This window comes from Canis lupus, chromosome 38 (genome assembly GCF_048164855.1).
Source record: "Canis lupus baileyi chromosome 38, mCanLup2.hap1, whole genome shotgun sequence".
Lineage (NCBI taxonomy): Eukaryota > Metazoa > Chordata > Mammalia > Carnivora > Canidae > Canis > Canis lupus.
In genome coordinates this window covers 9,000,130-9,017,033 of record NC_132875.1, presented here as the reverse complement: position 1 = coordinate 9,017,033, position 16,904 = coordinate 9,000,130, and the positions used below count along the sequence as shown (strand labels likewise).

Here is a 16,904-nt window from a genome sequence, read left to right as displayed (position 1 = left end):
ATTTGTCTGTGTATTTCTAAGTACAGCTATACACAGAGCATTATGGGGCTGGCATGGGGGAGAGATGGTCACCGCTTGATAAAAATGGGGTCATATTATACCACGTTCATTCCACTTGCCACACAACACACCCTGTGTGGTCCACAAAATTTTGACTGACTTTATCTACTTATCAAGGTGATTTCCCTCTTCTCTTCTTGACCTTCTCCTTACCTCACACAACACTGCTACTTGTAACTACTAGGCAAGCTAAAAAATGAGTTGCCTGTATAGGCAACAAAGACACTCCAAAACCAATTGGAAAATAGCCTGTCTTGGTATTTTGAACACACATGGGCTATGAAAACAAATCAAAAGGAAATGAGGGGGGAAGGTAGAATTTATCTTTTGGGTTCATTCTGATTAATTTTAGGCACAAAATATATGACCAGGAATATTTTAAGAGCACACCAGGTTTCTAAACACATCTATGGGTTTATGTCTTGCAAAGCTTGATTCATCTCTACACCAGCAACAAAGTTTCAAAATGCTCAAAACATGGGCAACCCAAAGGGTTACTGCAGACTAAATCATACTTAGACAAATTAAATGCCACGACCTGAATCTCTCTTCATACTATAAACTCTTCTATTTTTCTCTCCAACTAACCACTCCCCCTATCTACCATCACCTTTATTTAGTAAATCCTGAAACAAAAAACCCTGTTCTATTTAACTCTCCTTCTATCTCTCTCTGTCAGCCCTGTTTCTAACTCTGATGCAAGGTAATCTTTGCTTTTAACCTAGTGGATGTTCCCCTTGTTTTTCATTAACTTTAAAAATCTAATTAGTTATGCTTCAGTTAGCATCTAAAAAGTCAGTGTGAAACAGAGGATGCCACGAGAGCCATCAGAACACAATGATATAATTTTAGTATCACTTAAAAGCAATAGATTGTTTTTTAAGCTTCCGGAAAATTTAAGGTAAAAAGAGAAAAATAATCAAAGAGAATACAGAGATAAGATACCATATAAAAACATATAGACATACATAACATAAAAAGACAATATACAGAAGATAGCAATCTCTAGAAGTAGTAAATATAAAATATCCTTTCAAAGAATAGCAAAGAATGTCACATCATATTATTTAGTGTGGATATTCATATTATAAATGTATACTATGTTATTTTACATATAAATGTCACAAATTGACATATTACCAGGTGATATGTGAGTATTAGATTTTTATTAAGAGAAACTTTGAGAGGAAATTTAGTTAATTTCTCTTTTCTAAGTCAAGCAGTATCTAAGACTTGGTAAAAACTATATGTAAGAATGAAACAGAAAATCCCTCAGGTTCTTGGTAGATATTTCTAATCTCTAATGAACTTTACTTTTTGCTAAGTATCCTCCTCTTCCTGTGATATTAACATCCCAGATGTTTTAATCCTCCCCATTCAGCAGAAATGCTGACAGAACATGAAGAAGACATCTGTTAGCCCTGTCTCTACTTAAACTTATTTTGTCAGTTTTCTGAATGAGCCTTATTTTCTAGTCTTTCCTGAAAATTAGGTCTATTTTGTACACAGAATTAAAACTTGATAAAATTCCACTGAAGGTAATTATAGTTTTAAACATTTTAAAAACTATCATGCTATTGTCTGTGAATTGCAATATAATAAAATACTGACAATCAAATGTAAGTTTTACAGAAAAATCGGTGGGCATAATACATCTAGAACTATCTCCAAATTTGTCAATATACACAACCTAAAAAAATATATACACACAAACTAGATAATAGATAGCAAGTTTCTTCACGAACATAATTCCAATAAAACCCCCATTTAAATATTTCAGAAAATAGGAACATTATTAGCATTTCAAATGTCTTTATAACACCAATAATATATTTTGCTGAAAGACCTAACACCTTTTATTTATGACTTTTATATGCCTAATTCCTAAAAAAAATCTACTACTCTTTTAATGTAATACAATAGACATTTATTCTTTATTTATTTTATTTATTTTTTTAAATTTTTATTTATGATAGTCACACACAGAGAGAGAGAGAGGCAGAGACATAGGCAGAGGGAGAAGCAGGCCCCATGCACCAGGAGCCCGACGTGGGATTCGATCCCGGGTCTCCAGGATCGTGCCCTGGGCCAAAGGCAGGCGCCAAACCGCTGCGCCACCCAGGGATCCCGACATTTATTCTTTAAAAAAAAAACTATTTGAAATTTAAAATTTAAATTTAAATTCTTAAATTTAAAAATGTCATCAGTTAATATTTTGGCACTGGCACTAATGGCTTTGGGAATCAGCAAGATGTAAGCAAGATGCATACTAAGTGGGCACACGGAACCCCTGCACTTAATTTGTCCAAGGCCAGGCAGCTTAGTCACAGCCTGAATGTGCTAGCTGCTGTTTTCTCTGATCAATATGACCAAAATGAACAAGCAGGCTTGTTTAAAAAGCTTGTCTTATTGTACATTCAATTTTTCTTTTTTTAAAAAATATTTTATTTGAGATAGCGAGCAAAAGAGAAAGAGAGCAAGAGCAGGAGCGGGGGGGGGGGGGGGGGACAGGCAGAGGGAGAGGGAGAAGCAGGCTCTCCACTAAGCAGAGAGCCCAACTCAGAGCTCAATCCCAGGACCACAGGATCATGACCTGAGCTCAAGTCAGTCACTTAACTCACTGACCCTCGCAGGCACTCCTGTATGCAATTCCTTACTTTAATTCTTGAGCTTTTTTTTTTCTTTTTTTTGAAGGGGTTTCCCCTTTCCTTCTGATTCATTGCTATTAATTACATGCTTTCAGTGAAAATGCATTTCTCTGTACTCAATAGGATTTTAAAAACTTACACAACTGCTTAAAAGCATTCAGCTATTGATAGAATACTTAAGAAAAAAAAAAAAAAACACCTAACCACAAAGTATTTGAGAAAAGCAAAGGAAAAAGCGACCACTCATTTGGAATGCATGAAATACAATCTCTCAGAGTCAGAGAATTTTAAAAAGAATTTAAAATTAGAACTCATTTTATAAATTCTATAGCACAATAATATATATAAAGATCACAGCTTTATAGATTTAAAATAGTGACATTTCCTACATATCACATTATTACAACACATACATGTTTACAATAAAATTCACTCATTTTAAGTTGGGTAGCCAACACCAAAAACACAGTAAAGCATATCTTCACCTTCTGAAGTTCCCTGAGGCCAGTCCCACCCTCATCTTCCAGCAAAAGCCCATCTGCTCTGTCACTATATTTTTGCTTATTCTAGTATTTCATACAACTAAAATCATACAGTAGATAGTCTTGTTTCTGGATCTTTTCACTTAGTGTGATGTTTTTGAGATTCATTCATTTATTTATTACACAGTTACTTTGCATATCAGTTCATTCCACTGTATGGATATACCACAACTTATCCACTTATCAGTTGGTAGGTATATGGACTGTTTGCACTTTGAGCTATAATGAACAAAACTGCTATTAACATTTTATTCCAAATCTTTGTGAACATATTTTCATTCCTCATAGATAAATACCTAGGACTGAGATTGCTGTATTTTATGGTAAATCTCTGTTCAGCGTTATAAGAAACTTTTTAAAAGGTTATTTATTTATTTATTTATTTATTTATTTATTTATTTATTTATTTATTTTTTATTTGAGAGAGAAAGAGCAAGAGCAAGTGATAGAAAGCATGAGCAGGGAGAGGGAGAAGCAGACTTCCTGCTGAGCAAGGAGCCCAACATGGAACTCAATCCCTGGGATCATGACCTGAACAAAAGGCAGATGCCTAACCAACTGAGCCACCCAGGTGTCCCGGAAACTTTTTAACTATTTTCCAAAGTTGCATTAGTTGGCATTCCCATTAGCGGTGGTGACAGTTGATTTCCACGTCTTCAACACTTAATGCTACTAATAAGTAGTCTTCATTTTAGTCACCTTCGTGAGATAGAGATTACTATGGTTTTATGTGGTATTTTCCTAATAGCGAGTGATGCTGATCACCTTTCAGGTGACCATTTGCCATTTGTATGTATATTTTTTGGTGATGTGACTGTTCAAATCATTTGCTTTCCTTACTGTATTATTATTGAATGGTACAAATTCTTTCTTAATGTATATTCAATTCATTTAAATAAGTTAAGTAAGTTTTAAAGGAAGAGTTTGCCTTTCAGTTTCTTAACAATTCTAAAACAGAGAAGTTTTAAATTTTGATGAAGTGTAATTGATCAATATTTTTTCATGTTCATGCTTTTTTGCATCCCTTGAAATCTCTGCCCAAATCAAGCTTTCTCCTATGTTTTCTTCTGTAAGTTCTATAGTTTTAGCTCTTATATTTATGTTCCATTTTGAGTTAATCTTTACGTATGGCTTGAGGTAAGATGTGAGGTTCATTTTTTCCCAAGGTTTCTTGAACCCCAGATCTAATGCATTTTATTGATGCTATTGAACACAAAGTAAAAATAAGTATTCTGTACTCAACTCTGAATAAGATATGCCTCTTTTTTTTATTTTATAATACAGATTCACTAGTGGTACAAAAAAATGCACAACAAAGTCCCACGCATCCTTTCGACAGCCTCCCCTAATGCTGACATCCTACACAATACCAAAATCAAGAAATTAACATTGGTAAAATCCACAGAGCTTACTCAAATTTCACCAGTAACACATGCACCCATGTGTGTGTGCATGCAATTCTATCAAATGTGTAGCTTTTGATCACCACGATCAAGCACTCAACTATGTACAGCAGCATAAGACTCCCTTGTGTCAACCCTTTACAGCCAATCCATCACTCCCCTTGCTCATCCCTCACTGTTGGCAACCACTAACCTCTTCTCTATCTCTAGAACAGTGCTATTTCATGACTGTTACAAAAATGGAATCATGCAAGTACATGTCTTTCTAAGATGGGCATTTTTCTAATCAGTGTATTTTCCTTGTGGTTCATTCACAAGGTTTGTGTGAATCAATAGTTAATCTTCTTTATTGTTGAGGAGTATTCCATGGTAAAGGTGTACCACAGTTTAGCCATTCACTCACCAAAGGATATTTGTATAGTTTGCAGTTTGGGGCTATTACAAATAAATTGGTTATGAATACCCATGTAAAACCTATGTATATCTTTAAGTGCCTTACTTCCTGACATACATACTATAAAGTAACAAAAAATGGAATTTGTTTTTATTTATTTATTTATTTGTTTGTTTATTTATTTATTTATTTTTTGGAATTTGTTTTTAAAGGATGTAAATGTTCAGTTAAAACAATACATGAACATAGTCATCAAGCTCACAGAGGAGACTGCCCAGATCCTGAACAAAATGTAAGGTGTTAGTGGGGACATGGAATATGTATGTGAGTATGTGAGAGGTTAGGTTAAAGAGAAGGGAGGACGGCAAGCTCACCTCCCCTGTCTTGTGCAGAAGGGCAAACATTTAGTGTTGTCATTTTCTACTGAGTGATTCTTTTGTTTTACATTTATTATAGCACAGAGACTAAAACCTAACCTATATTCAAAATTGGGAATGTTTGGTAACAATTCCATATTGCTCTAAGGGGAAGGTGATTTTGTTCCCTAAAGATCTTTTTTACTTCTAATGTGATCATTTTCACTGATGATCATAATCTGCTATACATGTCAGATTTTAAATTAATTTTAGGCCGACCATGGAATATGCCTGCTATAATTTACAGGGAATCAGAAAAATAAAATAGTATTACTCAATTAAATATAGTGATTATAAATTTCCTCGGTCACTTTTGGAAAGTTTTCATATATGTTCTATGATATGGTTTAAACAATGGTTTAAAAAAAAAAAGGACTGACGCTTCTGGATGACATGAGCAGGGATGAAGAACGTGCAAAAACAAGAAAGCTTACCAACAACAGCTGAGGGCTAAGTCCAGCTGACTCCAGAGTGTGACACATATCCTCGGTAGAGCTTTCTCCATGCAAACACTTCCAAAAAAAGAAACTGCCTAGTAGTAAAACAAAAGCAAAATGCATTAACCAATGATTACTTATCATTTGGACTAACATTCTTCCTGAACTGAATCAGGATCTCTAGAGAAGCAAAACAGCATGAGAGAAAAAGAAATTAATGTCTCAATTTTGCTTGACTTTAAAGCAGAAAGCAAATCATTACATATCTAACACTGTCTCTTTAGTATATGTATCAGCCAATAAAACTTAGGACATAGTGCCTACATATCCAGAGTATCTTTTATTAACTTTTCAGTATACATTAAATTCTTAGGTTAATTTTAAAACAAACTAAATCTTTGAGATGCTGTAAACTCTTCCCAGGCTTTCCTCTGGAAGACGCAGGATTCAAAGAGCAGTTTATCATTCCACCTACCTAAAGCCACATACTCTTCTTCACTTATCTTCTTTATGTTGATCGTGTCTTTCTCATATTCTAAATATTCCAGGAATGTTTTTACAGGCAACACACCATCTTTATCATCAGAAAATCGGACGGTAGTAGTTCTGGTTTTTTCCTCTTTGTACTTCTCTAGTAATGCCTGGAGTTTAAGCAGTTCTTTTTCATCAAGCCTCAGTAACACAGCCAAGTCCTTAAAAAAATAGGAAAAAAAAAAAGTTTTGAGTACATCATATCTCTTCCCATGACTCTGCCATAGGAGTCAACCCCATCATCTCAAGTGAAATGCAAGCACATAAGCAAATGATGACTTGTTAATTTACGTGATAGGTATAATGTACTCTGCTTAAAATTTTACTCACAAATTCATGAGTTCAATGCTAAATAACTTGAACTAACCTTGAAACACTACATATTACTAAGAGTACCATTTTTATACAATTTATTGAGAATACTCTATATTCTTCTAAAATGTTTGGATTTTACTAAAATTGTATTAAATTTACAATGAGGAAAAAAACTGCAAGAGTATCAACTGCAACTCTTGTGACTAAGTAAAGGCCTATCTGAAATTCAATGTTTATTTATTAAGCAGCATAAACACAATACAATAAAAAATACTGGAAATCAAGCCTCATTGTATCTTAGACATATATCCTCTATATGGCTCTCAGGGATACAGAGATTGAAAAGTCACAGATACATCCTGCCAGCCTTTCAAACTATTTTTACAGACCACATGTGCAAAAACGTCTCCTGATATTACTATTATTTTTCTAAATTAGGGGTAAACACACACACACACACACACACACACACACACAAACACGCTTAAAAGACCATAAATTCACCATAGCAAGCAAAACTTTCTTCCCCCCATGCTGCACGATAAACCTGCTCTTAAGAATGCAACTTTCATTTACTTATTTACTCAAGGCTGTTGTTTTTAAAAACAAGTAGTGAACTGCAGACTGCTATGAACACACACCAGTAGTTCAATGCTATACTGAATTTATAGGAGCTTATATGAACTTATATGAACCCCACAGTAACAAAAATTCCAGACTTGAATTTTAGTTTTATATGCACAAGATTAGCCATTCAGCTTAGAAGCTGACTGTACATTTTTTGAAGGATCTAAATGAATTCACAGCAAATATAATTTTAATCTTAAAAAGTGTTTTAAAAAAGAACAATCAGGCAACTGATATTTTAAATTTTCTAATTTTTCTTTTATCTTTGCATGCTGTGTTGGGGATATCAAGTTGAAATGAATTCTGTAGGGGATTATTAATGGCATATATTTAACCTTCTTTGGCAAAGTAGGAAAGTTTGGATCTTATGAAACAATTAGGCATGAAAGAATCTATGAAATGTCTAGGCAATCCTATAGACATAATTCAGTCAACTTGAACCTTCTTGTTGTTTGAAATGATTTTTTACTAATGCTGAAGTAGAAAGAAAAATAAAAAGATCCTGAAAAATGGCTTTGTTTAAAGACAACTGCAGAATAATATGAAGACTGTTAAAATGCTTTATGAAATCCATCTATAATCCCAAGGATAAAAAAGATGTTAGAATGTATAAAGTGGTTTCCAATACAGAGAGAAAAACTTTCATTTCTCTGTTTAAAAATTTGTATTCACATATATTTAAAATAAAAGGTTTCCACTTTAAACTTCCATTAAATTTCAGATACACAAGATATCTTTTCATAAGTAATATCAGTGATTTGACAAATCACTAAAATCACTGAAATAATGATTTTCCTTTAGATAAGTGGAAGATATGGGCCCTAAGGGCAAGCAACCCATCCATAGTCACACAGTTATCTGAGGGAAAGAGAGGACTACATTTCTCTTTATTCTCTATTAAGGAAACTTTATTTCTTTGTATGAAAAGTAAGAATTTTGTACACATGCCCCCAAAATGAGTGATACTGCACTATAATGAAGATTATAAGGTGCTGCCATTTTTTTGTGTTTTGCAGAATGAAAACACAGAACATTACTATAATTAAACACTTTGATGTAAGACAAAATTTTTTTAAAAATATATATTTTATTCATGAGAAACACACAGAGAAAGGCAGAGACATAGGCAGAGGGAGAAGCAGGCTCAGTCTGATGCAGAACTCAATTCCAGGACACTGGGATCATGACCTGAGCCAAAGGCAGACACTCAACCACTGAGCTACCCAAGTGCCCCAAGACAGAATTTTTTAAAAAAATATGTTATTATGTAGTAGACAACAAAACAAGCTATATGAGTTTGTTCACAACACCACCACAGAAAAATCAGTCTCTTCTGTCTGGCAAAATCTTTTTAATTTTCTTTAAAAGAAATTAGTTTTGCTACTTCAGCAAGCTGAATATATTTTAATTGGCAAATCTTGTCATTATGTTGTAAGAAGCAACCTTAAAAAGTGAGTTCAAAGAAATCAAATGTTTCTTGGATAGTGAAGATGGATTAACAATAATAGCAAAATTAATATAAATACTAAGGCACAGAGAACCAGCAGGTCTTGTAAAGAAAATACACCTTTCCACTTCATAAAAATCTTTAATTTTCTACTTCTTTACTATCAGTTAAAAAATTAAAAATAATCAGAATATTCTGTATAATGAGGAATGGACTTACATTATCTGAGAATGGTGTGTTTGGATGAAAATCAAGGGAATTTAACTGACTGACAGACTCATAAAGATGGAGTAATTTCAGTTTATTGGCACAAAACTGTAGCAATCCTTCATCAACAGACTCAAGATCTAAAAGGTGGAAGAAAAAATACATTAAAGAGACATGTTTAAAAGACTCACAAAAAGGTTTTTCTTTCATTAATAGTCATAGTATTATATACTTCTCTGATATTCTATTTTATTAAATACTGAGATGTTTAAGATATAACATTACTAAGACAAAGATTAATTTTTCCATCATGGAAAAATGTCCACTTTTTTTTTTTAAGATTTTATTTATTTATTCATGAGAGACAGAGAGAGAGAGAGAGAGAGAAAGAGAGGCAGAGACACAGGCAGAGGGAGAAGCAGGCTCCATGCAGGGAGCCCAACATGGGACTCGATCCTGGGTCTCCAGGATCACACCCCGGGCTGAAGGCTGCGCTAAACCGCTGGGCCACCAGGGCTGCCCTCCATATTTTTTTAAAAAGACATAAGGCATACTAGTATTGGGGTGGTGGGGGATGGGGGTGGGGGAGGCACAGAGAGAGGAAAGGAAAAAAAGAGCTATCTTAGTCTAATACTCAAATTTTTAAAAAATGATCTGAAAGCAGCTTTGAAAATACTCTTCACTACCCCATAACTTATATGTTGCCTATTATGCCAATAGACAGAGGACAGATGAATAGAAAGCTGCCTGGTTTTTATCATCGTGGTGGTTAAAGATACTTGGATTCAAGCACAAACTCTGGACTGTGACAGATCTATTCTCAAGGCTGGTAAAGAAACCAAAGTACAATTCTACTTAACATTCTCTGTCAGGGATCCCTAGGTGGCGCAGCGGTTTGGCGCCTGCCTTTGGCCCAGGGTGTGATCCTGGAGACCCGGGATCGAATCCCACATCGGGCTCCCAGTGCATGGAGCCTGCTTCTCCCTCTGCCTGTGTCTCTGCCTCTCTCTCTCTCTCTCTCTCTGTGACTATCATAAATAAATAAAAATTAAAAAAAAATTCTCTGTCAATCAGGCTTTTTAAAAAAAGATTAATGTTAGAGAAATACTCTATATTTCTGCATGATAATTTAAATATTTATCATCTAATATAAAACAATTATTCTTTTAAAAGGCAGACACTTTACCTCCAAGAGTTGGTATAGCTACAATACAACATAGCAAATTAAATAGGCAAAATTTTTTAGCATCTCAATTATGGGTAGAACTTGAAACTAGTGATTTTACAGAATTCCATCAGTGGTATCTGGTTTACTCTCAGCCCAGTGCAAGACAAACTGATTTAATAAATTTTGAGACTCTGGTAAAGCCTTGAGGTATGGCTTTATAAGCATCAAGCTTTACAAGCACACTGCTTTTTAAAAGAGATATTTCTAACAAATCGTATGCACTAAAGAAATTCACTATTTTCCAAAAGTCAGCTTTAAACATGTGTTGAAAAAAATCTCAACACTACGATGTTTAAAGTCATGAAAGGGGATACTATGATCTGTTTATTAAACCACTTTAATTGGCTTGTATGTAAATATAAAGTTGGCTTTATACAATTAACATGACAAGCAAAAAGTCACAGCTAGATGAAGTCTACACATTACACACTATAATTTAATTGATGTTAGGAATTCAGGATAAACTGAATTTTGCCGGGTCAGCTGGATAGAGTATGGAGTTAAAAATCCCACAATTAGAGGATGTAATTTTTTTTTTCAAACAAATTTTGAGCTGTAAGAAACAACCAGCAAACTCAGAACTAATAATTTACTCATAGTCTGATTTTGGAAGTCCTTAAGGTTGAGGAAGAGGAAGTGGAGGAGAAAATGTGGATTCCACACACTAAACAGAACATTAATTCAAAGCCTACTTTTTAAAAATCATTATTCAATCAAAACAAAATTTAAAGAATGCTTCATCTACAGAACTTGCTCTCCTCCCACAAAGTTAAATAAAAGACTAGTGACAGCAAGAAAGCCTGGCTATTTTTTGCATACCACCAGCTAACTTTCTCTCATGCTGATGGCTTTCACATGTGTACAACTGTATCAGAATAATGACTTCTCACCATCCTATACTGGTGTCTCTCCTCACAGTAGAAATATTTTAAAAGAAATAGTAACAGAAAGAAACAGTATATATTCAGAGAAAGCTGAGATGAAGATCAGCAAATAGGGAATAAAAAAGTCTCCAAATACTAAAGGTATGAAATAAGTGTCCTTATTTCTTATATGTATTATTTCCACATTGAAGTAACATGATGATATCATAAGCAGTAATAGCTTTTTGTAATCAATTACAAAATTTGAAGCCCAGAACCTCCAATCAGTATAAACCTTATTACCTTGATTTTTTAAAGTGTCCATTAAAGTCTGAGTGATGTTTCTAAGGCAGGAAAATGGTAAACGTTCACTTGCCAAAATGCTTTCCAAAGCCTAGGAGAAAGATATTGAGCAATTCTAACAATTAGAAGGCAATGGTTTTGTTTGTTAAATTTTATATTTATACCAACACCTTTACTACCCCAAATTTTCAAGGGAAGTTCCATAGTTAAGATGTTTGCCTGTACATACCTGAGGAGAGTTGCATCTTATGTATTATACAACCAATTTCATCTCATGCCCATTATGGGGGAATGACAAAAAGTCCACACTCAGAATGAAACAACTAGAAGGCAACTTGTATTTAACAGAATGGTAAGATGAAACAGGGACCATGACAAAGCTATTCACTGATAAGAAGAGTGTAAGTCTATACTCCACAGGCATAAATGAAAAGCAGAGGCTGTTACTGTTGTGTCAATGATAAAAGCTGATGACAACTTAATTCCTGGTTAATGACTGCATCTGACCATGGCCAGCTGAATCTGGGCCATATACATGCTCCCTACCTCACCCCACCTTCCCCTTCCTGCCCCTCCCTCAGTAGATACTTAAGAGACTCCACCACCAGTTCCAAAATCTCTCTTTATGCCTAAAGAAGCAACCATCAGAATAACCAATAGGTAGACACAGCAGTTAAAGTTCATACTTATCCTCTCATATTAGCTCATTAAACTTTTTTTTTTATTGACGCGAGTAAATAATTTCAAAAGTAGGCTGAGAATGTAGCATGACGCAAAGATTGTAATACAAGCACCTGTGTGTGTGCGTATGTGTGTCTAGGTAAGAAATGGGCTCAGAGGGTGTTTCAAGAGGGTGATCAAACCCATGATGAGGCAACTACATGGTGGATATAAAGAAAGTGACTGAAAAAGGCAAATACTCAGCAAAATGTAATTATCTCTGATCTATCTAGCAGCTGGCTTGCCTATTATTCACTCTTCCAAAGCCTCAAATATTTTTTTTTCTTTTAGTGCTGAAAACAATACACAACTTTCACTTTCAGCATTTTTTATAAAATTCAGAGTTTCACACACAATTTAGTATAGTTTTTTAAAAAGTCACGACAGTTTGTAGTATGCTAACCTTTCCCAATTTTTTATCCCATGATGTAAGATAAGAAAAAAAATGGCACCAAAATGAGAAGGCTTGTTTGAGTTATAACCCTCCTTTTTTTACTACAGGTTCTCTAAACTACCTCTCTTGGATGCCCACCTATCTATCATAGGAATGTCATCTTTCATAACTAAGACTTTGCCCTGAGAAAAAATGAGAACCCATTAGCCCTGTCAGTAGAATGGAAAACTTAATTAAAGTCACAGAGACTTGAATGGCTTGGTCATTTAAATGTCTATTAGGGGTACCTAGGTGGCTCAGTCATTGAGCGTCTGTCTGCCTTTGGCTCAGGTTGTGATCCTGGGGTTGTGGAATCAAGTCCCACATCAGGCTCCCCATGGGGAACCTGCTTCTACCTCCACCTACGTCTCTGCCTCTCTGTGCCTCTCATGAATAAAGAAATAAAATCTTAAAAAAAAAAAAGTCTATTGATTTCAGCTCAGGTCATGATCTCAAGGTTGTGGGATCAAGCCCTTCATCGGATTATGCACTGGGCATATAGCCTGCTTAAGATCCTTTCCGTCTCCCTCTACCCCCACTCCCTCACCACCACCCGTCTCTTTAAAAAAAAAAAAAAAAAAGTCACAGGGACTTGCCTGTTCTATAATAAAATAAAAAAGCACTTAAGAAAAATCACGGCAATATGAAAATAAAAGGGGATAAAAAAATCAGTATTTGCTAAGTTCTCCCACATATCTATCATTATTCTAGTCGTTGTGGATTATGAAATGGACATATTTGGGGAGGTCCCTACTTGAAGGAGCTCAAAAGAGGTAAAAAGGAAAAAAATGGTGAGCTGTGATTCATATACATGAATTAGAGAACAAGTAGCCATTAGCTCTCCAGTTCTGATTAGAAGTAGGGTAGGAGTTGAGAGGTATCCATGGGGATTGAAGGGTTATGTAAGAATTGATAGAGTTAAAACCTGAGCAGCATTATGAGGAGTTTGGAGAAGAAGGTGAGAATGAAAGAAATCACAGTGAGTTATCATATTAGAACCACCCACCTGGCAAAAGGCAACAAGTCTGACAATACCATGGGACTCTGAGGCTGTGGAGCAATAGGCCCTCTTACACAGTATGAGTGGAAACATAAATTAGTGCAAGTATTTTGAGAAGCAATCTTTTCATCAACGAGTACAGCCAGAGAAGCTCTTCCCCTACAATTCCCCTCTTAGGCACAAACTCAAGAGAAGTTCTTGCATATGTGCACCCGGGGAAATAAAGATACATGACATCTGATGTACAAGGACAATCACAGTATCATTGTAATAGGAAAAAACTGGAAATAACTTAAATGTCCACTGACAGGAGGAGTGAATAAAGTATAGTGGTAGACTCAGTGCACATCCACTGCAGCTACATGCATCAGCATAGAGGTCTCAAAGAAACATAATGTCGAAGGAATGAAGTCATAGAAGACATGGAGCATGACTCCATTTATATAAAGTTTTAAAAGGCAGAAAATGCATCAATGTCTGAAAGAAGCTATACAGAAATATAACTATAAAAAGCAAAAGAGAGAGAAACACAAAATTCTCAACACTTGTTACCTTAGGAATGAGAGAAGGGGCTTGAAAAGGTGTACGTAGAGCTCTTCAGAGTTCTTGGTAACATTCTATTTCTTAAGATGGGTGGTCATACATGTGTTCGTTATTATTCTTTAGTCAGAATACATGTCATGTATAGATGCGTGTGTATGTTTAAAACATGGACACATGTGTATGGTACTTCACTTTACTTCATTTTAAAAAAAGAAAGAAGGAAAGGAAAGACAATGGGAACTTCTATATGTGAATATAAAAAGGATGCATGAATAAAAACAGGAAAAGAGGAGGTTATTCTATCATGTTTGGAGGAAAAAAGGAAAATAAAGACTTTCTTAGAGAAATATGTCACAGCTACTCAGCAGGAACATTCACATATCATACATACTTGTTTCTTTGTTGCAGGATACTTAATATCAAGAATTAATTCCTTTATTTGTGTTTCAACCAAATCTACAAAGAAAAAATTAAAATTTTCACTTTTATTATAAAGTAAACTGTATTCTGAAAGAATAATGCACATATTTGTAACCATCAGCCTAAAAGACTCCTGGTTGCTCTCACATTATTGTTTTATTGTTACAAATTTTAATATCTCCCAGAGGGTATGCCTCATGTTTATAGAGCAATTCCAATAAAAAGTATACATGATAATCTGCACCTCACCTTATCTCCAGGAATTAAAACAGCTAGCAAATGAACTGAAATATTTTGATTGCTGCGTGTAGAATACACTACAAATTTAGAAAATGACATAGGAGCATGTGTTATTTTTACAAAGGACACACACCGAGATTTGGAGATCTAGTTTTCAGCAGGGCTGCCAGTTTCTTCACGAGGTGCATGTCCTTGGCTCGTTCGCACTTCTTGTCACTAAAACAGAAAATACAACAAATTCTTATAGAATGTGAAATCGCTTTCCTTCTACGTCTGACACACTCCAACTCTCTCTTGTTTTATATTCTTCCTACTTAACTTCAAAGATATCTGTCTACTGAGAAAACAAGGAACAGTAACTACAAAGCAAACAGCAAAATAAGAGATGGAAAAGTCAGTGGAGGGACACTTCATGAATCTTACCTCAGGGCTAAATGGAAAGGAACATTTACTGTTTTCACACTTCCAGACACTGGATCAACAAGACAGATCTGGTAAGTCTGTGGCTGCCAACTCTGACTGGTAACGTTATTTAAGCCCATTATTTTATAGCCAGGATACAGAAGCCTGAGGAAATTGCAAACCAATATGGTAAGAATATTAGAGAAAAAGGGGAAATGCCACAAGTGCTTTTACGATAGGTAGGGACCCCTGCGTTATTATCAATTCAGGAGCACTAATAAGAAAAATAAACACGACCTGATACCAAAGAATAATAAAAATAGATCCTGACTGGTAAAGTTCTGCCTTGGTAAAATGTGCGAGGAAATGAAATGAGTCAGGCCTGTGTAGCAATGGCAAACACAGCCTTCACCCTCACTTAACATCGTCACCACAGGAATCTGAAGGAATCTCTCCTTTTGAGCCATGGAGACAGCCTGAGGAAGGGATGGGGACAAATGGCAGTACTCCAGGTAACTTTATTAAATTCAGTAGCATATCATGGCCTTTTCAGTAAGGCTTTGTTATTAAATCCTTAATCCTTAATTAGATAGCAGGCACTCGCAGGGAAAACCATAATAAAGAACACTGCAATTCTCAAACAACCTGCAATCTAATAAGGAGCTTTAATAAAAACTTCAATCAAAGCATTCCTTTTTGTCACTAGGAAAATGCCAGGGTTTACAGCTTACCTGCAGTGCTTTCCCACGTTGAAAGCACCTACTCTAGGCCCCTGCTGTGTGCTCCACACTTCTAAGATTCCCCTTCTTGGTGCATAGATCACGAGGAACTGAGCCACTCGACTTGGACCCTGAGTATTTCCAAAGGGGGAAAAATCCGCCTTTTCTGGTACTCTTTCATGGAGGTCCTCCACGATTTGGATCCAACCGATCTGTGCATCTCTATATCCTTGGAGACCGAGGAAAAGGGAAGCTAATTAGTTAATCTAGGTTCAAGTGCAGCCTTCTGAAGCACTGTGGGATATTTCAGCAAGGGGTTTGAGAAAAGCTATAAAAGTACATTATCTTTTTATTATGAAATATCTTAAATAGGAAGCAATAACTATAATAAATACTGACTCAATCCCAAAGCCTTATTAAATCTTAGTACATTGTTATATTTGCTTCCGATCACTTTTTTCCTTAAAAAAAAAAAAAATCATTATGGCTTTTTGAGTACCCTTCCTCTATCCCATTCTCTCCCCTCCTTCTCTTAAAAAAAAAATCTAAAAAAAGAAAAAAACCCTCTCCCTTTAAAAAACCTGGGAGAGGTTATCAGGTTTGGATTTTAAATAAAAGTCCAATTAAAATATAAGAGAAAGAGATCAACTTGACTTCCTGCTTTTCAAATCCCTTGGTGCTATGCAGATGGGGAGAATATGGTACAAGGTGGTGGCAGGAAGCCCCAGCCTATGAGAGACAGATGCAGCTAACATAGTCTTCCAACTCAGTCCCTTCCACAGGCAACTGACCCCACTCTCTTCCAGGTGTGGGGAAAACAGCACTAGCTGCCAAAGGAAAAAGCAACAATGCCAGCAACAGGATCGCTACACTGGATCTGGACCAGCTGATATACCTATGTCTTCTATATTCTGGAAAAGTCTTGCTGAGACCCACCCTTGATGTAATCTCAGAAGACAAACACCAAGGAGAAATGATGTATCTGCAGTGCTGAAATCTAGATCTA

General features: G+C 35.4%; 1 protein-coding gene across 4 annotated transcripts in view; it reads right to left on the bottom strand.

Annotated features, from left to right (window-relative positions):
* The window catches only part of RAB3GAP2 (RAB3 GTPase activating non-catalytic protein subunit 2), a 100,211-nt gene that overhangs the window by 24,370 nt on the left and 58,937 nt on the right, over positions 1-16,904 (bottom strand). For all 4 annotated transcript variants that reach the window (XR_012025736.1, XM_072814448.1, XM_072814446.1 and 1 more), the window contains exons 14-21: positions 15,911-16,127; positions 15,201-15,344; positions 14,911-14,993; positions 14,509-14,573; positions 11,422-11,512; positions 9,040-9,167; positions 6,376-6,592; positions 5,898-5,995 (exon numbers count right to left, since the gene is read on the bottom strand). Coding sequence is in view for 3 of the 4 variants with exons in the window: in XM_072814448.1 (XP_072670549.1) it covers positions 5,898-5,995; positions 6,376-6,592; positions 9,040-9,167; positions 11,422-11,512; positions 14,509-14,573; positions 14,911-14,993; positions 15,201-15,344; positions 15,911-16,127 (1,043 nt within the window). In the remaining variant the exon portion in view is untranslated. The remainder of the gene's footprint in view (positions 1-5,897; positions 5,996-6,375; positions 6,593-9,039; positions 9,168-11,421; positions 11,513-14,508; positions 14,574-14,910; positions 14,994-15,200; positions 15,345-15,910; positions 16,128-16,904) is intronic.